At 38.0% G+C, this 27,909-nt stretch overlaps 2 protein-coding genes across 2 annotated transcripts in view; both read right to left on the minus strand.

Moving 5' to 3' along the window:
- Nucleotides 1-2,801, minus strand: part of GCNT4 (glucosaminyl (N-acetyl) transferase 4) — a 35,247-nt gene extending 32,446 nt beyond the window's left edge. The window contains exon 1 of the mRNA XM_054688162.1: nt 2,725-2,801. The gene's annotated coding sequence lies outside the window, so the exon portion shown is untranslated. The remainder of the gene's footprint in view (nt 1-2,724) is intronic.
- Nucleotides 2,802-6,326: 3,525 nt separating this feature from the next.
- ANKRD31 (ankyrin repeat domain 31) overlaps nt 6,327-27,909 on the minus strand; it is a 71,524-nt gene continuing 49,941 nt past the window's right edge. The window contains exons 22-25 of the mRNA XM_037529992.2: nt 25,578-26,571; nt 21,539-21,679; nt 14,028-14,130; nt 6,327-6,670 (exon numbers count right to left, since the gene is read on the minus strand). Of these exons, the coding sequence (XP_037385889.1) occupies nt 6,525-6,670; nt 14,028-14,130; nt 21,539-21,679; nt 25,578-26,571 (1,384 nt within the window). The 3' untranslated portion in view covers nt 6,327-6,524. The remainder of the gene's footprint in view (nt 6,671-14,027; nt 14,131-21,538; nt 21,680-25,577; nt 26,572-27,909) is intronic.

Raw genomic sequence — 27,909 nt, forward strand, 5'->3', positions numbered from 1 at the left:
GAATCTGTTCCCTGAGGATATACAGTGTGTGGTAAACCAAGGTTACCTCAATCAACACAAAACAAAAGAAAACAAACGGGCCTCTAGCCATCATCACCGCTGACTCACACCATAGGCGCTTCCAGTTATCTCAAGCAAGGGGTGCTATGGAACACACACACACACACACTCTCACACACACACACGTCCTTCCAAATAGGTCAGTTTTATTATTTTCAATATGTCATCTCATGAAGGGGTGACACATGCACCCATTCCTTTTCCTTTCTCCAACTCCCAAAATCAAGCTTTTTGTCACAAAGTAAACAGTTTTTGGGATGGAACCTTAAATGTACCTTTAACATAAATTCTGTAAACTTTGTTCTGAATTGCTCTATACTCAGACTGTACCCAGCTTTTTGCCAATCTGCTCCATTCACTGCCTTCAATTACTCTCTTGCTTCCCTTAATACTTTATGCTGCCAAAAATTAAAAAAAAAAAAAAAATAAAACAAGCAAAAAAAAAAAACCCAAGACAAACCTTGTGCTAATCCATACCCCATGTTTTCAGAAAGCAGACTGGGCGGTGGCCCCACAAGGCCTCTACCGCACTCTCATACTGCTCAGCTTTCCTGTATCGCTTCTCTGGACTGCTGTAACAAATCACCACGAATGGGTTGAACAAACAGCAGAATTCCTTCACAATTCTGGAGGCTATACATCTGAAATCAAGGTATTGGCAGAGCCTCAGAAGGCTCTAGGAAAGAATCCTCTCCCCAGCTTCTGGAGATGCTGGCGAGCCTTGTCATCCTTGACCACACCATCCCAATATCTGCCTGTCACTACATGAGTTTCTTTTTGTGTCTTTTCTGTGTCCAGATTTCTCTCTTTCAGGACAGCAGACATTGGATTTAGGGACACCCTATTCCCGAGTGACCCGTTCTTAACTTGATTACTTCTGCACCTGGAATATAAATAACCAACAAGACAGGAGATTCTATCAGCCAATTGACCGGGGCCAAATGACAGCCAGTGGCCCAAAAGGCTGCCAGGTTCAAGGATCTCAGCAAGGGTCTGTAGTCACTGAGGGCATCACAAAAGGACTTCACTCCAAGGAGAGGGCAAGCCAAACACATCCTTGAAAGAGAAGTAAGGAGGGCTGATTCAAAAGCACAGCTCCAAGGTGGAAGGTCTGTCTGGCAGAACCTCCTTCTGAAGTTTCATTGCAGAAATGAGAGACTGACAAGAATGCAAATACCCACCGGATCAAGGATAAGAAGACAGTGGATTTCTTTGGTTGTGATAATAGTGTGCTGTGATGCTGCAGCAATTAGCAAGCTTTTCAAAACTGTTCTTTTCTCTCATTAATTTCATTTGATCTTTATAACGATCTTGAGTGTCTTCAGGGAAAAAGAAACATATCTTATAATCAAGAATCCTGATTCTCAAAGGGATTAAGTACTTAGGTCAAATAGCAAATCAGTTGTAGAACTGTTAGGAAACACATTGGTCTTGATATTCCTCCTTCAGGAATTTCCCCACCAAATGCTGTTGCCTCCTGGGCCACCCTGCCAGGACCGATTGTGCTACTACTCCAGGCCCAAGGAAAGCCTTTGAAGCACAGGGTAATCCTGGAAGAATGAAAGGTCTCCCTGAAATGGCATGTGGGTCCCAATTGAAATTGTGATAAATCTGTTCCAGATGTCTAAACCGGTTTCACTAAACCTGAGGATTTTCAGATGTATTAGTCTCCTTTGTCCTGCAAAGACATAGTAGGATCCAATGACCTTCTGCAGAGCTTGTAAGGAAATAGGCGTTGTTTATCATAAGAAAATAGGGATTGAATGGAACTTGAAGATGTGGCGAGACATTGTAAGAACAAGACACCAAATAACATCCAAAATGGTAAATAGCAGAAACTAACAATTGAAGCTCAGTGTCTGACCTCAATCAACCGTGTGGAGTTTGGAAGTTTTGAAGACTTCTGATAAGAATCTGAAACTATCACTCTCAACTGGAAGCCAGCAGAGGCCCTAGTTTGGGGCTGAATATCTTTTACTTAACAAGCAGGTAACTCCATGGACCCTCTGTTTACTGTCTTTAAAGGTATATTTAAGGATGAATGCTGTTGAGTCTATTGTGATTCACTGTAATATTTCCCACTTTTGCCTGACAAGACTTTCCTAGGCACCTGTTAAAAGAATACCCTGGAGACTCTGATTCACTAAGCCTGGAGTAGGGCCCAAGAATCTCTTTTTTAAAAAAGTATTCCAGCTGATTCTTGTAAGTGGCAGTCTGGGAAATAAAGGATCAAGGAAGTGATTGATGGTGGGTGGGAGAGAAAAGTGATCAGAACAAGTCTCAGAGGTCAGTGGCTATTCACTGGAACCATTTGGAGATTTAATTAATACCAACACACGGTCTCCACTCCAGAGCAGAGCTGGGTTCTCCCAAGTTTGACCATCTATCCTTTCATTTGTCCCAAATGGCTTTTTTTTTTGCCAAGATGCAAGATTTTCTTAAATCTTCATCTCCATAAAACACATTTCCTTTTGGGCCATTTTTTACAGAAACATAGCTTGTTTTGTTCTGTTTAATCATTTCATGACAGTTAATGGATAATGAACAGAAGGCAAAAAAGGCTGTGCTGAGATGAAACTGCTGGATTGAAGCCTATTTTGGCAATGCTCACCCACTAACTAGGTAACTTGTCTAGATGAAAGCTAGCTAGGTAACTTGTCTTACCACATCCTTGCCTCCAGCTTTGAAGGACACGGCCCAACTTCATCTCAAACTGCTCTGTGTCATGGAAATTTCAGGTTGTCTGTGTAAAGCTAAAAACAGAAATATTAATTGTTTTTGCCATTGAAAATACCACTATTACATTACTGCTTCAACAGCATCTGCTGTTCTATCATTGAGTCCTTGGCAAAGTAGTCTAGATGAAAGAATATGAACTTACAAAATGCCCAAGGAATTTAGAGGCTGACCAGGTAGCCTGTACTTGGGCATTTTAAGACTGAGGCAGGTTGCTTTGACATGTCCTTAAATTTTATTCCTCTTCATTAAGGTGGTAAAAGAACTAGGAATGGAAAAAACAATTTGATCACATTTAAGCAAAAACTCACCACTTTTCTTGGCTTTTATATGTCTATGAGAGATATAGCTCTGGTTTCCTTCTGTAAAATTGGCTTCAATAAACACAACATAAGAAGAAACAGAAAGGAAAAAAGTCCAAAGAAACACAAAGGGGTTATGTGCTGTTAGCCAGCAACAGCATGGAGGATCCAAAGGAACTTTAAACCCAAGTCCCATGGGCACAGGCATTCATTTAAAAACAACAGGGTAGTTCCCCCTGAAATTTGAGTTTGGGCAACATCTAAAATGAACAATTTTACTCATTCTTTATGCCTAGAACTTCCTAGATTAAAAAAGAGAAACTCAAGAGCAGATACCAATGAACAGGAACTATCAAGACTTCTGCATTCCATTTTCTAGCAATGACTGTCTCATTTGTCCTCACTGCCTGCCACTCATCAGTATGAGCAAACACTGACTCCCTCAGAATGTGTAGAAGGAAAGAGTCAATAAGGTCACCATCATCCAGAATGATGTCGACACTGTTTTAAACATTTAACAAACATATCCAGGCTGATACTTCTGGTTGGGAAAGGAACTATAACATGATACCAAACAAATGAACTCTGAAGCCAGATCATCAGGTTTAAATACCAGTTCCAACATTTGGTTAACACTGTGACTTTTGGCCAAGTTACTTCATCCTGTACCTCAGTTTCCTCATGTGTAAAATGAGGTAATATTTCCTACCTCGTAGGGTGTGGTGAGAATTAAATGAGTTTTTACAGTAATGTGTGGCATATATTAAGTGCTCAATAAATACCAGCTTTTACCCTAACTTCTTCCCCCTCACACACACATGGGTTTTTACTGGCAGAGTCTGGACTCTGGACAGTGGAGTACACACCTACACATGGCATGTACGTCTCTCAGCTCATCAAGGTAACCGGATTTCCCTGGGGAAGAAGGTATAATTCTGGTCAGTGAGTCACAATTTCCTGAGGTGGTAGCAATATTCATGGAAGGTTTCTTCCCAAAAGATTTGCATTGGAAGAAAACTCGGCTTCTAATGATACTGCTTCTGCATGCACACTTGTACAGCAGAGCCATCTTGGCACAGATGGCTGTTAAAGGAGCTGGAAGATGGAAACAATAATGACATTGCTGAATTGAATAATGGGCCTTGAAGCCCCTATGACTAGACTTGTTATATGAAATAATTTCCCCTTATTGTTTAAGTCATTTTAGTTACTGTGCTTGGAAACATCCTGATGAAGGGCTTCATTTTGAACCCAGAATTAGCAAAACATCGAGCAAACATTCAGATTACCCAGTCTTCTCACAGGGATGATTTGGGGTAAGGAACTCTCTGGACCCCAAACCTGGTTGCAGTAGACCCTTTTGTTACTTAGTTTGGATAACGCTCAGCATGCTCAAGCAGAAGGTGTTATGTCAGTTACCAGTTGGTATATAAAATTTTAAACAGATTTGGAAAATTAAGTTTAATAATTTGACACTAAAATGAACATTTAGAATTGCAAGATCTCTTGTACTATAAACTTAGAATGTATGACTTTTGCAAATTGTAATCACTAAACCAACTGCATGCTTTTAAATAGTTCTTTTAAAATATTTTATAAATTACGAAAGAAATGTGTTTTTAAAGCTCAAAGTAAACCACAAATGTATCCTTTTACCATCCATAATCCAAATCCCTTAGGCACTATGTTTGTTTTTATAGCATTCTAGAACTTTCACTACACACCAGCACACACATAATTATACATACAAATACACATTTCATAGCCTATAAATATATATAGCAATGTTACATATGCACTTTGTATTGAACAATGTTTATTTAGCAAGCCACATTTTTCACTTTCCTACATTTATAATTTCCTGTGTTAGTACATACTTTTCCAAATGGTCATGTTTTAAACATCTCCTTAAATAATAAAAGCTGTATAGACTATCTCATAGACTATCTCTATAGATCATTTGAGAATTAGGGGGAAAAAATCAGGGTAGTATAAAAAGATGGTACCGGAATAATAAGATTCTTGCCATTCTCAAATTTTATTATGTAGGGTCATGAACATTTACAGTTAACTCTCAAAATAATCTAGTATGTCTTTAAAGTCTTATTAATAAGCAAATGTTTCCAGTGCTTTCTTTGCAGACATTTAAAATTTTATATCTGAATAGGAAGAATACACACATAATACAATTTCAATAGTTGCCAAAGGGTTTGGCAGTTAAAAAATTTTCCCCTCCATTCTCCATAATTTTTCTCTCCACAGGCAATTGTTAACCAGTTTCTTATATTTTCTAGGTATTTAAGATTTTATATTAAAAAGAAAAACCATAGCACGCCCCCATTCTAGCATTTACTAGAGTAATTTTTATTGCAATTTAATTTTCTCTATCCAACTGAGAAAGAAGAAATAGAATTAGATCACAGCATTAACTAGCTTATTTAGGAAACTGAGGTGATGACAGATAAGTAAAAAAACATAAAGGTATCAAAGGATCAAGACAGTTCCTTGAGTAAACTAATAAAGCTCTTGAATATGTCTTTCTCTAAAAGAATAAATTCACAAGGATGCAGCAAAAGTCAAAGGTAAAGCACAGCCTATTTAAATCAGTCAGCTCCCAAATCAACACTTGTACTAGGTCCTAAGACTTAGTACAGTTACAATTCTATTAACACTAAATAGTACTTAGAATTTTTTAAACTTCAAAAACTTTCTTTAGAATTTTACATTTTGGGGCCTTCCTGGGGGCACAAAGGGTTAAGTCGCAGCACTATGAAGCTATCTGCAGCCATTGCAGCACAAGTTGGATCCCAGGCCAGGGAGCTACCCACATGGCACAGCAGACCTCTCCTGACTGGCCTGCTGCTCCCCTTAGCAGTGTATTTCAATAGATCTGCCTATTCTGCTCCCCACTCTGTCTCTGATGAATTCTGTCACCCCTGCACCTCTGGCCAGCACCCTAGCTCTTATATGCATAAATAAACATTCAAAAAAAAATTTACATTTTGATTTCAAGACAAAATTCAAAATAAATGAGGGAGGTAGTTGGGATTTTTACATTCTTCTTTTAAGTAGACTTACTTTAATGGGGCCATTTTGGACCAAAAATCATATTATTTATCTTTGCTTCTCCAAGAACAACTGTTATTTATGCAAAGGTAAGGGTGTTGATTGAAAGAGGTTTTACATTTATGCTAGTAAAAAAAAGCCAGAAGAGTCAATATACGTTATTTCAAAAATGCCTTTATTTCAATGCCAAAAGTATTAATATAAGAGTTGAAGAGTTACACTTTTTTCATAAAATAAACACACCTCACAAGTAGGAATCCATAGTCTGTGATCAAATAGGTCTATCAGACCACACAAGATAAAATATGGATGTTGGCTAATAATATGAACATCTTAATAAATTATTAAGAAAACAAGGCATTAGAGTGTTAGCTCCTCACATTCCACATAGAACTTCCAGTGCTGATCCATGACATGGCATGGGAGAAACTCTTGATCACTGATTAATAGTATTTCATTTATTTGTAGATAATGTGGGATGCTTTGCATTGACTCTCCAGAAATTTCTGTGTAAGGAAGTGTCAACAAGTTAAAAAGATGCCTTTCAAATTTACTTCTTATAAGTCCTAGACTCTAGTCAAGTCTATGAGCACATATAACAGGTCATTCTTCACACACTCCATTTTCTATACCTGAGTTAAAGCTGTAAAACAGCATTAACTGATCTTGGAAGAAAGAAGTTTGTTTGCACTCTAAAATATGAAAAGATGACTGAAGCTTCTGAAGACCGCTGTACAAGCCCCTCTGTGCCTCAGCTTCCATAAATTGAGAATAAAGCAGTTGTAAGTATTGAGATACTACATGTAAAATGTTTATTTACCATCTAAAGTATAGCAAACAACACATACCAGCTGCTATTATATTATTACCATTACATTATTTATTAGTGAAAAGAGTATTAGACTAGAAGATGGAGAATCGTAACACCAACTTGGTGTGTTTGAGCAAATCACATGGCTTTTCTAGGCTTACATCTCCTTGGAGAGGCAAAAGAAATGATTAGCAAGGTCCCTTTTAATTCTGCCAGTTTCCTAAAACTGTTTTCTTCTGACAGTTTCAGATATTTCCTTTTTTAGGCATTAGCTTAGGAGCTTTATGTCATTGAGTAAATTGAATCTTACTCCACAGACAGCACCAAGATGGGTGTGATCTTTCCCAGGCAGTTTCAGTTAGAGGCGTCATATAGTTCTAGACTATATGTTTTTATAATGTTAAGCAATACATTTACATAGTTACATGTCTGTGTGGGCATCTGGCATTTCTGATGCCTAGTATTCATTTATCTTTCCAAATGTGCCCCGTCCCAATTTGCCTCTGGATGACCATCCCTTTCCCCAGGCCACGGGGTCCTGGTGGAATTGTTCTCAACCTCCTAATTTATACAGATATAAGGCAATCAGTGAACAGGCACTGAATCACAAATGAGAACATGACTCATTCAGTGGAAAGTGAGATGCAATGAGATCTTTTTTGGGTCTTCTGGGAAAGAGTCCTATCTATATTCTTCTACTCTGGACTTGAACCTGGAAGCATGTGTCTTTGGAATGGTGAGGTTGTCAGGATGGAGGTGAGAAATGGGAACCAAGAGAACCTGGACGCTAGTCATGCTATTTGAACCTTGGCTTAGTCCTAAAGACCAATTCAGTCTTTCATGTACATGAATCAATAAAATACCTTTGGTGGGAAGAGTTAAATCAGCCTGGACATTTGTTAATCCAGAAACTCCTAGAAGTGGAGTTTTCAAAAAAGTCATGCTAATGTTAAACTTTTTTCCCTTTTGCTTTATTCATCTTTGTCAAATGTAAAGATGCCACATATATGAAAGCTTGCTAAAGAAAGGGAAAGTGTTATTCAGAATTACTTTGATGAACTTGGGCTCACTCTCTCCCTTAAGAGCTGTTGATGAATTAAGAAAAAGGGACCATCTTCTGCCTACCTCCTCTTATTTGAAGCAGAACTGACTACATTATTAAAGTCAGTAGGGTATGGCGGTTTTAATTCATATCTTTCTCAACAGGTTAGCCATGTTATAACCACTAGCCTTCTTTGTTTGATATTCTTAGCTAGTAGTTATTCATGGCTTTTTCTTCTAAGGGACAAAAGGCATGACAACTAAAATCCCACCCCGATCTCCACCGAAGTTCACTGTCAGCATTATTTCCCAATTTCCTATAATCTAGGACTTTACAAAAGTACAAGTGGCTCCTCCATAGCACATGGTGACACATCCTGGGTAAACTAATGGAAATGAAACTCTAGGAACATAGTATTAAGATCATCTCCTAGTTTCTTACCAACCAGACTGAAGAAAGAAAGAGACAATTACAAAACGACTATTCACACCACCTTTAGCTTTCATCTGCAACTGTTTCCTCTTCCTTCTCTACCATCTATATTGCACTAGGTGTCTCTGAATGCCCACCAAGTCATTCCTATCCATTTCATTACAGCTAGTGCTACCCCTCACTATCTACTTAACCAGAAGCCTGACTCTTTGATCACAACTCCTAGCACCCATTTCCTATTGTTGCTACCCAGGAGAACATTCCCAATACATGGGGGTGGGGAGGAGGAGGAAGAGGACAACAAAACACTGAACTAAACATGGGAATACCCATATAAGGAAATGGAAGAATACAGCAAAACTGATTTCCAACTTATGATCCGAATTCAAATGAAAGGAATGAGGAAGACTAGAAGGATTTTAAAGGAGTTCTATCTTTGAAAGACTTGAGTGAGGTAGAAAGAAATTCCTTGGGAGTTAGTAAGTCAATCACTTCTTTGCTGAAATAATTATCATTGTTTAGCCATGATCACCAAGGATCTTTACATATAGCTTTGGGGCAGAATTTTTCCATCAAAATCTGTGAAGACCACTAATCTACACCATGGTAGACGATGGGGTGGGTGGTAGAAGCTCTTCTCCCTTTAATTTTCACTAGGCAAAGTCAGTAACCTCTGAGATCTTTAAAACAAAATTTCTACATAGTAGCACATTTAGCAGCTCAATACAACTAGAAAGCAGTCATCTATCTGGATGTTAGCCTATTGTTGTTGCCTTTCTTCCCTGATCAAGAATTGCACAGTGAAGGAATAATTGTAATCATGTATAAGGTAGGGGCAATAAACTTTCCTTAAGTAATATCATCAAATATTAGATATTATGCACAAATCTACTTCAACTGAATTGCAAGATTCATTACAAGGCAAAATAATGGGTTCATGCAATTAACTATTCATGTTATCTTCCTGCTCAAATTAAAACTTCAAAATGACAAGCTAATTAGTAAGGTTAAAAATAATTTTAACTTTTACTCTTCTTTTCCTGTTTTTACTTTAATTTCCCTTAATAGACCAAAAGCAAAAATAATAAGATTCAATCTTTTAACTGATGGTTCACTTTTGAAACATCGCTAAACAATGAATTTTCACCGAACCCATTTTATTTCTCTGGCTCTATTTCATTATCTATAAAACCCACTCAAGACTAGTTGATATATAAGGTTCACTTCTAACTCAAAAATTGTTGAACTCAGACTTGCAGAACTTGTTCTTATAAGTTAAGCATTCCACAATTCATTAGAATTATGAAGTGAAACATTTATTACTCTGGTTATCAAATGGAAATGAATATACTTATGTATACATTCTTATTCTGAATCAGAAATAAAATCCTAATCAAAGGCAAAATGATTAACAATTATATAATACATTGTAAAAAATAAATTTGCTCGGGGCCTCCCTGGTGGTGCAGCGGTTGAGCGCTGGGTTGCGAATCTGCCCGCAGCCTCTGCAGCGCTGGTTCGATTCCCGGCTGCTCCCCGGCCACTGGAGGAGGGTCCCGCATGGCGCGCAGACCTCTCCTGCCGCCCGCTGCTCCCCTCAGCAGTGTACTTCGGTCCTTCTGCCTGCTCTGCTCCCCGCTCTGGCTCTGGTGAATTCTCTCACCCTCCCGCGCTTCTGACTGTACCCAGTGCTTGTATAAATAAATAAATAATCAAAAAAAAAAAAAAGTACTAAAAAAAAAAAAATAAAATAAATTTGCTCCATTTTTGCTGGGGAAAGATTTTCATTCAAATATTAAGTTCAATACCTTTTTAAAATAAAGGGATGCTAGGAGATACAGTGGAAGGGTTTATATGATTTGATATTTAAAACTAAATTAACAATCTGATATAGACTTACACTGATAAGATAAATATCATTTGTGAAAACTGTACTGGAATCAAGAAATAGACTTAAACATTAGATATTGAGAAGTTTAGAACTATTTAAACCCTGAATCTTTGAAAATAGGTGGTTCCCCAAGCTGAATTGGGTTTGAGGTACTTGATTTTACATATAAAGAGTTCAGGGTTTTGTGTTTTTCTTGTATTGACATCAACCCTGGAATTCTACTAAATTTTTTACTAAAATTCTACTAGGCTTCTGAATGGTCCCATGTGTGCAAAATTATCTGGCAGAGGGCCCAGCTCATGGCAAGTGCTCAACAAATACTTAGTTTTCTTCTCCTTCCTCTTATGAATTAGGTCAAAGAAGTGTTAATAAGATTCTGGGGAAAAGTTATAATTAAAATGATAAAAAAATCAAAAGTGGTAAATAAGAGTTGAAATAAACATCCTCTTGCTCTGTTATCAGGAACTCATCTTCCTTGAGTGTTTACGAAGTTCTTAACCACATAAAAGAGAAACACCTGTGAATGTCTGTGCTCTGTTACATATACTTTTACAGAGAAATGAAGCTGAATAACAGAACCAAAAAGAAGAAAACTCTTTTCTTAAACTAATTTACTTACGACAGATGATCAGTATGTCAAGGACCATTTCTACTAAAAACAAAGAGTAGTCTATTTTTCTTGGAAAGGTATGTTCTGTTTTCAAATAAATATATGATGTTACGTTCCCATGAAAGAAAATTATATAATTAGTGCACATTAAATTATAACTTGAGAAAAGAAAACTTTAGAAGATACTTTTTTTCTTTGATGAATGCATTTGGTTTAATTGCTTTTTTTTTTGGCTTAAGTATTTTTGAGTGTTTTCATGCTATGGTGACAGGGTACATAAATACATAAAATTAGCTTTCTAGGTAAAATAATAAAATGCGATCTAACTTAATACAATAATTTTTAAGAAAACTAAAAAATGTTGATATGTCCCGTACACAGCAATCACAAAGTATGCAAAACTTAAGAAATGTTAATTATTTTCCTTCTAATCTATACTGAAGTACCAGTGAAGAGCCCCTTAATGAGAGGGACTACAGCTCCACAGGCAGAGAGAGAAGAGGCCCCATTGGGAGGAAGTTGTAAAATTTCAAAGGAATTGGCCTCCCCAGGTGGCACAGGAGGTTGAGCACAGCACTGTGAAGCTGTCCACAGCCTCTGCAGCGCTGGTTTGATCCCCGCCGGCTGGTGAGGGTCCCAAATGGCGCGGCAGACCTCTCCTGTCTCGCCCGCTGCTCTCCTCAGCAGTATATTTTGTCAGTCTGCCAGTTCTGTTCCCCCCTCTGTCTCTGGTGAGTCCTGTCACCCTCCTGCACATCTGGCCTGTACCCCGGTTCTTGTATAAATAAATAAATAAATCTTTTAAAAATTTAAATTAAAAAATAAAATTTTAAAGGAAAATGCACCATAGACTATCTCCATTTTAAGAATCAAGATGACTTTAGAGAGAGTGATACTTCTAGGATTTCATCAACATTATCTCATTTTTAAAGGTCTGTGTTTGTATGTCTAAAATCTTAATTAGAAACAACACAGACTCTCAAATGCGTTAATATATCACACTTTAACACTCTGGAATTTGTCAGTATGCTGAGCTGAGCTACCAAATTAACTAGTTTTTGTACAGAACTAAGAAAATAGTTCCTTCCATTGACTTTGACTGATTGAAGAAAATATAAAAAGAGAAAATTAAAACTTATTTACCTTCATGAATTAGGATTTTCTTAACATATCTAAAATGGTATGTAGAAATAAATTGGATACTGAGATTGCTGCTATTTGTCCCATGAAGTATTAATAATATCATCTGATTAAATAAGTTCAGGCAATGTTAATTAACAAAGCTAAACAGACTTCTTTATGATTTGTCATAAAGAGACAAAAAGAGAGGGAGGTTGGAGAGGGAAAGGGAAGATAGTTTTCATTTAAATTTGTGATTAAGACCATGTGAAGGGCATTACTCTTACACTGCACAATTAGAAGCAGAAAATTCGGATAAAGGAGGTAATATTTAACCAAACTCACATTTATTATTTGTGGAACACTTCACCATAGTCCATTAGATGTAGGATTACACACCTGTTTCGACAGTCAATCATAAGGTTTAAAATAGCTGTCCTTTGGCTCAGACATGCTCCACTCACTCACTCATTTATTCAGTGAACATTTACTGGGAAGCTGCTGTATGACAGGCACTGAGAAATAAAGGAAGTCACAGCCCATACAAGTTTTTCTGAACTCAAAGATCTTAGTCTATTAGGGGACTAATAGTCCCCTAGTCTATTTTTTTTTAAACTTTATCCAAATTTCATTTTTTTTAACGTCTAGCTGCTTAGTTCCCATACTGGGTCATCTACACGAGGCCTGCTGAAATGGAATGCTACTAATGATTTTGCTAGATTAGGGATTGCTCTGGTCAAAACAAGATGCATGGTCATCCTAGTCATGGGAAATATAAATAGCTCTTCCTAGTTTCCCTTATTCCCCAAAACTAATATTCTGAAGAGCGTGATCATCAAAAAATGTAAGAGAATATATTATATTCATGATCTGAGATAGAGAGATGAAATACACATCACCTTGATTTTCCTTAGACTTCAGGGTCTCTGTAATATCTGAGTAATGATTTGCATAACCACATTTTAATATTCAGAAAAAGGAAAAATATTCTCTCCTGAATGCTCTGCTTGAAGTAGGGTTAGTGAGTTTGTATTTTCCTTTTTCTTTTTTTTTTTAAGATTTATTTATTTATTATTATTTATTTATTTTATTTTATTCTGGGTACAGTCAGAAGCGCAGGAGGGTGAGAGAATTCACCAGAGCCAGAATGGAGAGCAGAACAGGCAGAGTGACAAAGTACACTGCTGAGGGGAGCAGTGGGCACAGCAGGAGAGGTCTGCGCGCCATGTGGGACCCTCGCCGGTGGCCAGGGATCGAACCGGCGCTGCAGAGGCCGCGGGCAGCTTTGCAGCCCAGCGCTCAACCACTGCGCCACCAGGGGAGGCCCAGTGAGTTTGTATTTTTCTAACTTGACAGTCTTTGGATCTCTGTCAGATGACACAAAATCAGGTACAAAGTATCCTAAATCAAGAAGGTTCAAACAAAACTGCAACAGCAGCCTACACATGCCAGCAGGGTCCTGCCTGTAGATTCCTAGGTAGCAAGAAGCTGACTGCCATATTGGCACCTCCACAGTTCTCAAAGTATTAATATTTTCTGAAATATTTAAAGGAGAAAAAATCAGGACCTCCAGAAAGGGATTAGTAACAAGACGTCAGGCACAAAAGGTTGATTCCATTATGGAACAGGAAAAATTCAGAACAGGCAAATCCATACAGAAAAATAGCAGACTACTGGTTCCCAGGGATTGAGGGGAGTGGAGAATAGGAGGTAACTGCTGAATGGGTATGGAATTTATTTATGGAGTGATGAAGTGTTTTGGAACAACACAGAAGTGACAGTTGTATAACACTGTGAATGTATTAAATGCCACCGAACTGTTCACCTTAACAGTTATTTGCATGGTAAATGAATTTCAGGTCAGTGAAAAAAATGACTACCCTCCAAGTGAGTGCCTTTTCAGTGGGTTTAGGTGTTTTAACCCCACTCCTAAGACACGGCCATTAGTCTGCACATACCTGGAAGGCAAGGCTGATCTTGCTGAGGTGCCAAGTTTAGTTCTGGAGATGTGGGCTCCTCTTCAGAAACATACTTTAAAAGCTCCTTCCCAAGATATGTTACCTGCATGTAATTAAGCATAGAATTTAAAAATCATCCATTTTACAAGATGCAAATACACTGCTCTCTTACAAATTGTAACTTCTATCAAATATTGTTATATATTATATGTGAATTGGTAAACTATAATCAATAGCTAAATATGGCCTGCTACCTTTTTTTTGTAAATAAGGTTTTATTAGAACACACTGTTATCCACTTGCTGACTTAATCTATGGCTGCCTTGTGCCACAACAGAACTGCCTGTAAAGTCTGAAATATGTTATCTGGTTCTTATAGAAAAAACATTTGCTGATCTTACTGTGTATCATTAATTCTCTCACCTGTTTGCTTATTCCATAACCATTAATCCAGCACCTGATGCTTTACAACATTAAAAAATTAAACTTGCATTAACAAATTAAAACATTAAGGAAATCAGATACATAACTGATTAGATTAATAACTGATCTAATATCTATGCATCCTAACTTTTGTTCATGAATTTAGATAATTGTTTATTTCAGTTCAGAGCTTAGAAATATCTACATATGAATGAGCTAATGCTGAGTCAGACTAGCAACCCTCCCCCAAAAAGTTCTAGGCTCACGGGTCTTTGGGTTCTCTATGCTTAGTTCTAGGGCAGTCTGACAATACACTCCCCAGAAGTTAGGTTCAATGTACCTAAACCTCAACTAGATCATCTCTTCCTCCAAGATGCCTTCCTATAACCTCTAAGTTCAAGTTCTAATCCTCCTCTAGGCTTTTATAACTTTTATGCTCATATTTCTGTCACAGCACTTATCCCATTTAAATGAAATTGTGCTGGTGTGTCTGTTTCCACAAAATGATAAACTCATTGAAGATAGGGCCTGTGTCATATTTGTCTTTATACCCTCACCACCCTCACCACCTGATGATGCAGGAAAAGAAACTCTAAACTCCCAGCTTTTAAGTAAGATTCTTAAATTCTCTGAGCCTCAGTTTGTACATTTGTAAAATGAATACGTACAACTTATTAAGTTGTTTTGAAGATTAAATGAGATAATGTGTGAATAGTTTGGCATACTGGCTAAAACATACTGAATGTGCAATGAATGTTTATTTAACTGAATGGATTGAGGCCTCCCTGGTGGTGCTGGGGTTAAAGTCTCAGCTATGAGGCTACTGCAAGTCACTGTAGCATGAGTTCGATCCCCGGCCAGGGAGTTAACCCATTTGCCACAGCAGACCTCTCCCATCTCGCCCACTGCTCCCCTTAGCAGTGTATTTCAGTAGATCTGTCTGTTCTGATCCCCACTCTGTCTCTGGTGAATCCTCTCACTCCCTGCACCTCTGGCTTATACCTCAGCTCTTGTATGCATAAGTAAATAAAAATAAATCTAAAAAAATTAAAAAAAGAAAAAAAGAACAGATGAGGAAAGTCTAAGGATGTAGAAGGTACAGGTGCCCTTGGGGCCCAAATACCATGAGCAATTAAAGTCTGATAATGGAGATAGAACAGGCATGGCCTACCCAGTGTGCAAACCTCTCCTCACTGGCCATGAAAGAAGAGGTGAGGCCCCTGATTGCTATCTGTCAGTTCTCCAACAAAACAACAATTAGAAACAATGGATTTTGTTAACGCTATACCCTGACGATATCCAATATTCCTTATGCATCATCAATATGCAGGCTCAGTATGGTTTCATGTATATCTCAATTTAAAGTGTATTCTCATCAGAGCTCTTTCTTATCTTACACCTTTTAGAAACTTTAGAGGTCATAAGCTGATCCATAGAGTCTAAACATATGACTCATACAAAGAACACAGCTTTAGGAAAATCCAGAGTCAAAAATCTATTTTCCACAAAATAGGAGAGATTTACTAGACATAATAAGGATAATAATGAATGGACATCAAATGAACAGGCATTAGACCACTTCAAGAAACCAGACATTTCATAGGTGTCTATTCATCAGCTGGCTAAAGTATTAAATAGTTACATCTGAATATGGCACAAACTCTGAATCCTTATTGGATCAGATTGGATAAATCTTACTGTATCCAAATTTAGTTCAAATGCCTGCTCTGAAAAAGGCAGGTATAAACAGCCATAGATGAGGTTCTTAGGGCCTTAGACTACATAGCCACTTGGCTATCCCAAACCCATTTTGGTGAAGGCAGCTGATGGCATGTCAGCTTCCCCAGGATGAGAGCAAGAAAAAGAGTTGGAGTTTAGGATTAGGTGTGTTCTGTGAGAATACTGTATGCTCTTGTGTTCTCACTATTGTAGAAGGTAGAACTGCCGGAGTGCTTTATTCTAAAGTCACTGACACTTTTCTTAAAGCTCTTAAGGCAGAAGGTCTATTATGTCTCAGAAAGCAGTCTATGCTGATTCCTTAATATCATACTCAGGAAAGAAGTGGGGTGTGTCTGTTTGTAGTGTGCATGTGCAAGTTTGTGGTGAATAGATGATTCAGCCAGCTGCTATTCTGGAAATACAGTTAACGAGCCAAATGAAATTATCAATTAAATTTATTTTGGCAAGGCCTCTAAAGAATTAAAATATAGGGTCATTATTATTAACTGCAGTAGCAAATGTTTTTCTCTATTTTATGTACTAACATGCATCAAGGAAAAATACAAAACATAATCTGCCTTTGAATGTTAATGTCCCAGAATTTACTTTCCTACTGGAGTTCCATTTTATTTGAAAGTATCAATCCATTTTTCTTGTCTTCAGTAAAACCATTTGATGGTAGTGACTAATGGGAACCTATTCGTGGATCAAATAACTATTTTGACTCCACCTTGTTTTTTTTTTTTAAGGATTTATTTACTTATGCATACAAGAGCTGGGGTACAGGCCAGAGATGTGGGGGGTGAGAGGATTCACCAGAGACAGAGTGGGGAACAGAACAGCCAGACTGACTGAAGTACACTGCTGAGGGGAGCAGCAGGAGAATCAGGAGAGGTCTGCTGTGCCATGTGGGTTGCTCCCTGGCCAGCCGGGGACTGAACGTGTGCTGCAGTGGCTGCCGACAGCTTCATAGGTTGCGTCTTAACCCCTTACACCACCAGGGAGGCTCCCTCCACCTCAAGTTTTAAGAAGTTTTAACAACTTCGCTACCCCAATTAGAAGAAAGAAGACAGGATAATTGTTTTATCTCAGGGGAAGGAAAAAGGCAAAGAAACAAAAGGAAATTGTATATTTTCTTTAGGGTTCATGGTAATACAACAGCAGATTCTGGCTAAGAAAATAAAAATATTTCTCAAGTGAAATAGTTCTCTAGGAATTCAGAAGATGGCAGAGAAAGTAGTATCAAAGTGTAAGAACTTCTTTGAAAGCGCTGATCCTGGGGAAACAATGAGTGAGGTTCATTCTCACACTGCCAGCCTCCTCCCAATCTCCGTCTTCTCTGATAGGTAGTGTGAAAGATCTGCTGCCCTTCTGACCCCTCAGACACACCACGTAGCCAGAGGCAACAGAAGGGCAGCAGATCTTTCATACTACCTATATCCTCAGGATTCACGTCTTCTGGATATCTGTATGTTAAAAGGGGGCAACATCTCCAACCATCTTCTCCTGAACAGTAGTAGGTGGGCTCAGGAGGTTTAAATTAAGATATGCTGAGAACTTCATTAACTGTCCTAATGAACAATCTCAATCACCTTTTATACTTGACCTTTCCATACCTTGAATTCTTAATCATGGTGGTAGGAATAATTTTTTAAGTGTGTAAGGCAAAGAGTGAACCACAGAGGTGAATTTATATGGGGAAATTCATATAGTGAGGTAGCCAGATGGGAAGTATGTCTGCAAAAGAGATCTGAGTCACTGCTCAAAATGGCAGCACATTTTTCATCTGTTTACATCCCATCCTGATCACTCACAAAAATGAACTTTATCAAAAATCCTATTATTCTCATACTACAATTATATAACAGAAGGCATTTTTTTCCTCTGTGAAGCAGGCAGATTTTTGCTAAAGAAGAAGGAGGTTTTGCCAATTCATAAAGGCAATATGTAAATGATGCTATGTATGTACTTGAGTTCAAGGTAACCTGTTTCCAATGAAAGGAATGTGGGCTCCCTGTGTCATTATTGTAAATGTAGAAAATAGTATGTGGGAAATCAGAAGTTCAGGTTCTAGACCTGGTTCGAGCACTTCGAGCACTCACCTTGAGCACAAGCAGGTCACTTAATCTCTAGCAACTCTATTTTTATATTCATAAACAGAGAGAATAGTTGACTTTGCTGCCTAGAGTTGTTTTGATACAACAGATGCAAAAGCACTGTGTTACAAACCAGAGTGCCATGTGTCCTAGAGTCTCTAAGCTAGAACTGTCTTTAAAGACCATTTAACACTACTCCTTATTTTATGCATAAGATGACAGGTTTAAAGGGATTGAATAATTTGACTCAGATCACTTATTCTCTCTCCAAGCTATACAATAGAAATTTGCAACCTGGTCTCCAAACTTTTAGATAAGAAGCTATGAGGGCGAAGTTCACTAGTGGTAGTTTTTAGAAGCTCCTCCATATGATTCTAATGTGTAGCCAGGGTTGAAAACCTTTGTCCAGATCATATGACTTATCAAGTATGGGGCCAGGAACTAGCTGGTCTCCTGTCTCTTACCTAGAGGTTACTCTGCCACATTAGGATGATGCCTAGCAACTAGAAACTGCAGCATCAAAAGGAGTTAGTGATGCACAGTGGGAGTAAGCATCCGGATTCCCTTAGCAGAGCTACACAGCAGACCAGCTGCTTGGGTAGGAGTTATGAGTCATTTTTGTATCTACCGGCTTTGTCACTCTGTCTGATATAGGGCAAGACCTAGTTTTCTGGCATTTCTTGCCTGACAACCAAGCTTTCCTGACCCCAAAACCCCACTATCATTCTCAGAACCAGTAAGAAGAAATGTTCACATTTACCAATGTAGCAACAACCTCCTTTCATCAACACATAACTAAGAATTCAGAAGCAGAGGTGTCCCTGATGGTGCAAGGGATTAAGCACAGCACTATGAAGCTATCTGCAGCCTCTGCAGCATAAGTTCAATCCCCAGCCAGCCAGGGAGCAATCCAAATGGCATAGCAGACCTCTCCTGTTTCATCCGCTGCTCCCCTCAGCAGTGTATTTCGTCAGTCTGCCTGTTCTGTACCCTACCCTGTCTCTGGTGAATTCTCTCACTCCCATACCTCTGAACTGTACCCCAGTTCTTGTAGACATAAATAAATCTTAATTAAAAAAAGAATTCAACAGTAACCCCAAGATAAGAGGAAGAAGAGATTTTTTTTTAATTTAAAACGTTTTTATTTTATTTAGAATAATATTAACAACTCATTGCATGTTAACAAAATGTCTAAAGAAATTTTTTTTGGTATTTTTAAAAATTTTATTTTTATATTCCCCATAAAATTGCAACCCCCTTATTTTGACCCCAATCCTTCCTTTTCCCGCCCCCCACCCCCCATAGTGTGTCTCTGGTTCATACTTGTTTGTTGATTTTGATTTTTTTCTTTCTTATAGTTATTCTTTTTCCTGGTCCCTTATTTAGGTTTTCTAGACTCCTGCTACGAGTGAGACCATCCGGTATTTTTCTTTTTCTTTCTGGTTTATTTTGCTGAGCATGATCCCTTCAGCTCCACCCATGTGGAAGAAGAGATTTTCATGGTAAAATTTAAAAGAAGCTTTTAAATACTTGCTGGGCTAGTGTTTTCTCAGTATGGGGTATTTACTAGAAGTACCAGGGTTCCATATAGTAATTTTAAAACTGTTTTTGCTTTTAGCATCATTTTAAAAAGCCTAAGCCTATTTAGATAAACTGTATGAATATCCTATCTTAATAACTGCCCTAATTTTAGTCCCCCCATTTGCAATTGCCTTCGCTGTACATAGGTGCTAAACAGTATGACCCTAATTGAAAGGCTGATGGGAAGAGACAAGAAGCAATGCGATATGTAAATAAGGTATAAACACAGAGTGAGCAGCAAATGATGTCAGCTATTCAAACACAGTAGTTACAATAGGAAAAAAAAATGGGATAATTGAGTCATCACTGGCACACTGTAGCACAGGCATGCCCTGCTCCAAAAACTCTCAGTACTACACTCACGCTATAAGCATAGATTCAGTTTCAGCAAAATGATACAATCCATCATAAGCTTAAGAAACATGGCAATAAAAAGGGATTTCCAGGGGTGAAATGTTAATTATTAACACACAAATATGATTTATAAGTCTATGGAAAGCACTGGGCAATTAAAACATATGGACTGGTGATTGCCAGTGGTAGGAAAAAAATCTTGAGGGAAAAAAAAAAGGGCAGAGAGACTATAAAGCAGAGAAAATCCAAAAGGTGCCAATGTAAGCAAAGAAACTGAAACATAGTTCTGTACACACCTGCCACAGAGATTTAAGAAACCTGAATGTAGTTTGGGGACAAAGACCAAGAACAGTTAGGAGGGAGGTTGGGCACAACCAAGTTGGACAAAAAAAAAAAAAAAAAAAAAAAAAGAAGAAGCTGTACCTCCTATTACTGGTGCACTTAGGCTTACCATAATGACCAATAGAGGCTGAAAGTATCTACAGTGAAGTCTTATGAAACTTTATTCTCTGGGCAAGACATAGACATCAGAGGTGGCTGACCATTGGACCTAAAGGATGTCAGTCATTAATAGTCTTCAAGTTAGTGGTTAAAATCAGAAGACAGAACTAAGGAGGAGGCTACTAAGTCTGGGAAGTGCAAATGAAAAGAAGTATTTCTTTTGTGGAGCTAGCAATTCATAGATAAGGCTATGTTCAAACATAAAAGTATATCATAACTTCTGTGGGCCTTGGTCCCCATGCTCTTTCCTTTTGTTTTTCGGGAAAGATTTGCAGTATACTAATAACATATTAACTAAATTATCAATGCACCAGTGAGAAACAGGAAGGAAAGACTCAGTCAGCCATGCAAACCTGCCACTGAGGAATTCTGGCAAATAGAAGTTGTGGGAGAATGCATGTAGAATATCACAGAAGGGACACATGAGAACAAGATTTAACTTTGGAGAACTTCCAGAGCTTTAAAAAAACAAACAGTTGTATGATTTAAAAAAAAGAAACATACTTTCCTTGGGGCCTCCCTGGTGGCACAAAGGGTTAAGCACCTCACTATGAAGCAATTCGCAGACTGCAGCACGAGTTCGATGCCTGGCTGGCCACGGAGCAACGCACAGGGCAAAGAATATCTCTCCTGTCTTGCCCGCTGCTCCCCTCAGCAGTGTGTTTCAGTCAGTCTGCCTGCTCTGTTTCCTGCTCTGTCTGTGGTGAATCCTCTCACCTCCCCCCTCCCACATCTCTGGCTGTACCCCAGCTCTTTAAGCATAAATAAATAAATCTGGGGAAAAAAACATACTTTCCATTTGAATATGAATTAGAGATACACTTAAGAATGGCTCACCTTACTCCAAGCATAGTTCCAGGTCACACAACTGTTGCTTCCTAGGACATCCTTGAGCCAGGTGACTGGGTTTTGATATATCTGACCATTTTCTACCTTAATTTTACCACTCAACAAAATACTGGCTTTGTGGGTAGTTTCCTGAAGTGAAAAATAAAACAGAAATTAAAGTTAAAAGAGAGTTGAAATACATGCAAAACGGGACAGCTTTAACATCCAACACAACCAAAACAAAAAACAAAAAACAGAAAACATTTGAAACAATGGTTTGTAAAATACCAAACAGGCAACAAATTATGGCATTCCCTAATTTGTTGCCTGTTCCCTAAGTAATGAAAAATTAATAAAGTAAGCCCTACAACTGCCCCCAGCTCCTTGCTTGAGAGAGTTTCCAGGTCATGATGTAGGAAGAAGGATTCTAGGCAAAGTCTGTGGTCTCCCTTAAATTGATAATGGTGCAGGAAGTCTAGAGAGGTGGCTAGGATTTGCAGTAAAGAGTACTGAAGAAGAGAGAAATACAATGAGGGAGAATTCTGTAGATCTTTAGAGGGTCTTCTTAAGCAGTTCTGATTGGTTATGTGTGTAAGGAAATTACCCAAGGTTAGGAAAAGAACCACGTGAAATGATTAGCTGTAATGATGCCTGGCATTTTCAAAGGGTAGAAATAGTACCTGTTCCTAATAAATAGTAAGACTAGAAAAAAACTCAAAAATGATGAGAGGCTGAGGAATACACAAAAGAGTCTTGCCTCAGTAGAGGGAAATAATTACCCCCACACTGAACATTATTGTAAACCTGAATAACAAATATCTGAAACAAAACCCAAAGGAATCAAATTATTCCCAAGTAACTTAGCTGCATCCTACAACAAATCTCCAAAATATTTATAAGAACACGAAACTAGCCAGTATTCACCAAGGTAAATTTTACAATGCCTGGAAATAAACAGGAAAATACAACCCAAACAAAGGAAATAAAGCAATCAATTGAAAATGAGAACAGACAAATATTAGAATTAGCAAATAAGAACTATAACTTATTTCTCATGTTCAAAAGTTAGGTGAAGATATGGAAGATATGAGTCTTTTTTTCTATCAAACTTCTCTAGAAATGAAAATTACAATGTATGAGATGAAAAATACACTGGATGAGGTTAACAATTAGACACTGCAAACAAAAAATTAGTGAATTCAAAGACACAGCAATGGGAACTGCACAGAAATGAAACACTGAAAAATGAGAATTTAAAAACATTAACAAATCATCAGTGAGTTGTGAAATGACTCCAGGCAATCCAGTATGTATATAAGGGGAGTTTTTAAAAGAGGAGGAGAGGAGAAAAATATCTGAAGAAATAATGTCTGAAAAAAAATTTTCTTAAACACTTTTTTAAAGATTTATTCATTTATTTATACAAGAACTGGGGTACAGGCCAGATGCATGGGAGGGTGAGAGGATTCACCAGAGACAGAGCAGGGAACAGAACAGGCAGACTGGCAAAATACACTGCTGAGGGGAGCAGCGGGCATGACAGGAGAGGTCTGCTGTGCCATGTGGGACCCTCGCCGGCCGGCTAGGATAGAACCGTCACTGCAGAGGCTGCGGACAGCTTCACAGCGTGGCGCTCAACCGCCTGCACCACCAGGGGAGGCCCTAATGTCTGAAATTTTTCGAATTTGATGAAACCTAGGGCTCCAAAAAGCTAAGTAAATCCAAAGCATAAAACACATGAAAAAAATTATACCATGACTTATCAGAATCAAATTTGCTTAAAAGGAGAGATATAGAGAACATCTTAAAAGCAGCCAGATGCGAAAACAGACATTGCTTAGGAAAACAAAGTTTAGAACAAAAGTATATTTCTTTTTGGAAACAATTAAGGAAGAAGACAGTACAGCAACATCTATAAAGTATTAAAAGAATTTCCAACCTGGAATTCTACACATAGCAAATATATCTTTCAAAAATGAAGGTACAGTAAACTTTTTCATAAAAGGAAAAGTCAAAAGGATCAGCAGACCTCCAATACAATAAATATTAGGTAGTCCTAAAATAGGAAATCCTCCAGATGGAAGGAAAATGAGAGCAAATGAACATTAAGATCTACACATAGGAAAGGAAGTACCATAAATAGCAACTGCATGGAAGACATCTTTCCTTATTATTCAAACCTCTAAAAGAAACTGATTGCTTAAACAAAAATAATTACATTGTGTGAAATATATAACATGCAAAAATAAAATATATGATAACACAAAAGTCAAGCATGGGAAAATGGAAGTGTATGTTTTGAGAATCTTATAGTATACATGAAATGGTATACTATCACTTAAAGGTAGACTGTAAGAAGTTAAAAATACATAGTATAAATGCTAAAGCTATAGCTAAAATAAAAAGAGCTATAGCTAATAAACCAACAAAAGAGATAAAGCAGAAAAAAATGATAAGGGTTGTGAGAAACTGAAAACAAATACTACACAGTAGATTTTAACCTAACTATGTCAAAAGACACTGTATAAAAATATTTTATTTTTTTATTTTTATTTTTTTTAAAGATTTATTTATTTATACAAGCATTGGGTACAGTCAGAAGTGCAGGAGGGTGAGAGAATTCACCGAGCCAGAGCGGGGAGCAGAACAAGCAGAAGGACCAAAGCACACTGCTGAGGGGAGCAGCGGGCGGCAGGAGAGGTCTGCGCGCCATGTGGGGCCCTCTTCCGGTGGCCGGGGAGCAGCCGGGGATCGAACCGGCGCTCCAAAGGCTGAGGGCAGCTTCGCAACCCAGCGCTCAACCACTGTGCCACCGGGGAGGCCCAGTATAAAAGTATTTTAGAACCAATGTCTGGCATGATACTGTAAAGGGTGAACACTATAAAAAAATTATTTTTAAGTCTCTGGAAATACACTGGTCATAAGAGTATGTGGCAAATGAAGAAGCATCTATTCAACAATATGTATGAAAATTAGGTTTAAAAAAAGGCAAGAATTTATGGTATTTGAAGCAAAACTATTCCCTTCCTCTATTCCCAGCTCAATGAAATGGAGAGCCCACTTCAAACTGCTGCAGTCAAAACCACAGGATTCCCTCTCCCTACAGCTCTCAGTCAGGGAGTGATCTTCCTGATGTCCTGAAGGACATCAGCATTTCTGCCCTCAGCTACTGTTGCTGAAGCGAAGTTGTGGGTGAGAGCAGCCAAGAGGTGGGGACTCCCTTCTCCAGCCTAGCCTACACCAGTGAGACAGAGGTTCAACCCTTGGAATGTCATCACTGAGACCTCAGGACTACAATCACCCTTACTGTGGCTTGTAAGGTAGTAGTGTCATGTCAGGAGAGGGAATGTGAACAAGAATAAAGCCACTGTGGCCCCTCCACCAAATGCTCAGCTCCAAAGTAAGGGTGACATTCAAAGTAAGGGTGATACCATATGCCCACTCCCAAACCATGGCACAGAGATTTCTGCTTGAGCTAGGTAGCAAGCCTTAAAACAGATAGTTCCTAATCTCCTACCCTAGGAAATGACCTCATTTGCAACAGAGTATGGAGAACTTCAAGCTCAAAGGCACTCTCAAAAACAGCAAAGTTGTGGTGAAAGACCAATGGGAGTAAACTGGTAGATTCACTTGAGAGATACAGGTTAAACTATAGGTTGGCTTTAAAGAGAGAACTGTGGAGAAAGAAGAGCCTTGCTATAGTTAGAATAAGTCTCAATTACTAACCTAGGGAACTATCCCTTAAAGGAAACAAACATCTGATTGGATTAGTCAGTAAATCAATTTATGTTCCCAAAACTTTGGAACCAAAGACAACTCCAATATATTATTTTTGTGTTTGTCTTAAATCCTTCAATCTGCAAAATAGTTGACTTAATTCTGATCTGAGAGCCTAAAGGTTCTCATGACTACAATGCCTAAAGCAATTCTAGAAGCATGATTTTCACTTGCTAAGAACATAATGGTTGCGCGCCTTCATTCAAGAAGCCCAGCCAATATTCAATCATTTATAAAATTCATTGGTTTCAGAGGAAAAATAGTAGAATACCTGTGTTTTGAATTCCAGAATGTTATTTCCTGGATTAATTCTTCCTAGTAATATCAGATCCTTTATTTGCATACGTTTCATACGTTTCTTTTTAGGTATTGTGCTATGGTTTAAAGATTTGTTAATAGTATGCTGAGGGTCTGACCCAGAGAAGCAGCGCTGGCTGTCATTTGCATGTGAAATAGAAAAAGCTGACTTTTTAAAATGTGGTTTGATCTGATGCTCAGTATCACTAGGTAAGGCAGCAATCATTCGATGTGCCAAGTGTTCTGATGTCCCCCTTGAGGGTTGCTGGGAAGTTTTTTTCCTGTTCATTCTTTTACGGCCACAATTGGAAAAAGCCTGATTACAAATAACAGTTGATGAATGGTCATTTTGGGCAAGTAGGCTTGCAGTTTCTGAATTATTTAATGTGCCAGTTACTGATGAAGGACCACAGGATTCATGCTCTTTGGCTATAGTTTCTGTAATTTTGTCATGTGAACATTCTGCTCGAGCAGTGAAAGCAACAGGTTTGGATGGTAATTTAATCTTTTTAGTACCAACTGACTCTCTGGATTTTGATAACCCATCCGAGGAACAGTTATTGACATCTTGTTTAGAATTCAGCTCATTTCCAGGAAAGTCCGTCCTTCTCACTATCTCCATATTTAGAGGAGTGCTGGTATTTTGGCTGTCCCTCATTTCCAGAGTCAACTGTGTTTCTTGAATGTTTCCATGAACAAGGCTGATGGGAGAAATTGAACACGACTGAGGCTGCACTGAATTTTCCAGACTGGTAAGTTCTTGAATGGCATTTTCACTTGAGATTTCGGAGCTGGATGACAGCTTCCTCAAACTAAAATCAGATAGTGATGTAATATTCTTATAGTTTTGAATTTTCAGACTTATTTTTTTCTGTTTTTTTGCAACAACAAGAAGACTCTTCTGTCTTGTGGCCAGGTTAGACAGTTGTTCTCTCAGGACTCCATGCTTAAATGATTCTATGGATACCCTACAGAGAGAAACAGAAAGAGGGAAAAAACAGCAGAAAACTTATGTTACCAGTCATTTAGATTTTAAAGATACTTTCTCTCAATTTAAATTTAATCAATTTGAAGTACACAGAGGTCTATATGTGCAATGTATGTCCTTTAAGAAGAAAGTAATTTTTTACTTAAGTGGGTTTGCCTTTTTGTTTTTGTGGAGGTGATGGCATATATTGATTGTTATCTACATTCATATTCCTATCACTATTCAGTTTAGGACTGACTCTAGACTTTTAAAGTCTAAACGAAAGCTTGGATTTTCTGTCCAGATATCTATTAGTTCTCTAGCTAGACGGTACAGATTGATAGCAGAGGAACACCAGTCTTTAAACTTGGAGTTTGCTTACCCATTACAATGGAAATGTGTAACAGGAAGTAAAATCTGGGAGTAAGTTTTACATAAGTTCCCCTAGCTATGGAGGAATAAGATTGTTTTGTGAGCAATCATACTTAAAGTAGACCTGAAAAATGTATTAATTAGGTAATAACTATAGCTGTGTTTTGAAACCAAACTGAGAAATTTTTCAGTACAGAGGGACTATGGAGATAAGCATTATCCTGTGAGCCTTCCCCAAGCCACATCTCTCAGGAGTTTGAGAACCTAGTGGGAGCAATGGCTCAACAGTTTTGCTTTTCAGTTATACCTATCTAGGCACACAGACCTCCCAGAATACTGAATACTTTGTTTCTAGTGGCTTTCAAACTTCCTGGTGTCAGAACGTTTTTATAATTTAAAAATTGAAGAACCCAAAAAGTTTTTGCTTCTATATGCATCATATCACATTTGCTGTTTTAGAAAAATAAAACCAAGAAAAATGTAAAAGTAAAAAAGATACAAAGCACACATTAAATTGGCTATTAGATTGATATCACATGTCCTGTGACCTCTAGAAAATCTCACTGTACAGTCATGAAAGAATGAGAGAGAAAAAGGCAAATAACATCCAGATGTCATCATAAAAATAATTTTGATTTCACAGGGGACTTGAAATGATCAGGGATCCCCCAAAGGTACACGAACCATGTTTTAATAGCAGGTACTTTTAAGGAGAACTAATCATAAAGATATTTGCCCCTCTTCTCACAATTTAGAATTATTATCATCAAGCAGACTGGGTGTTAAAGTGAGTAGTAGGTGTAAGTAGAATAAGTAACAAGAAAAATCAGATAAACAAACAACAAATATAAAATGCAGGAAGCTGATAGAGGAGAAAAAAAAATTCATGACATCACACTTAAAAATATGTGAAATGGGGGCCTCCCTGGTGGCACAAGGGGTTAAGATGCAACCTACGAAGCTGTCT

This window comes from Talpa occidentalis, unplaced genomic scaffold (assembly GCF_014898055.3).
Source record: "Talpa occidentalis isolate TD23 unplaced genomic scaffold, MPIMG_talOcc4v2.1 talOcc4.6, whole genome shotgun sequence".
Taxonomy (NCBI): Eukaryota; Metazoa; Chordata; class Mammalia; order Eulipotyphla; family Talpidae; genus Talpa; species Talpa occidentalis.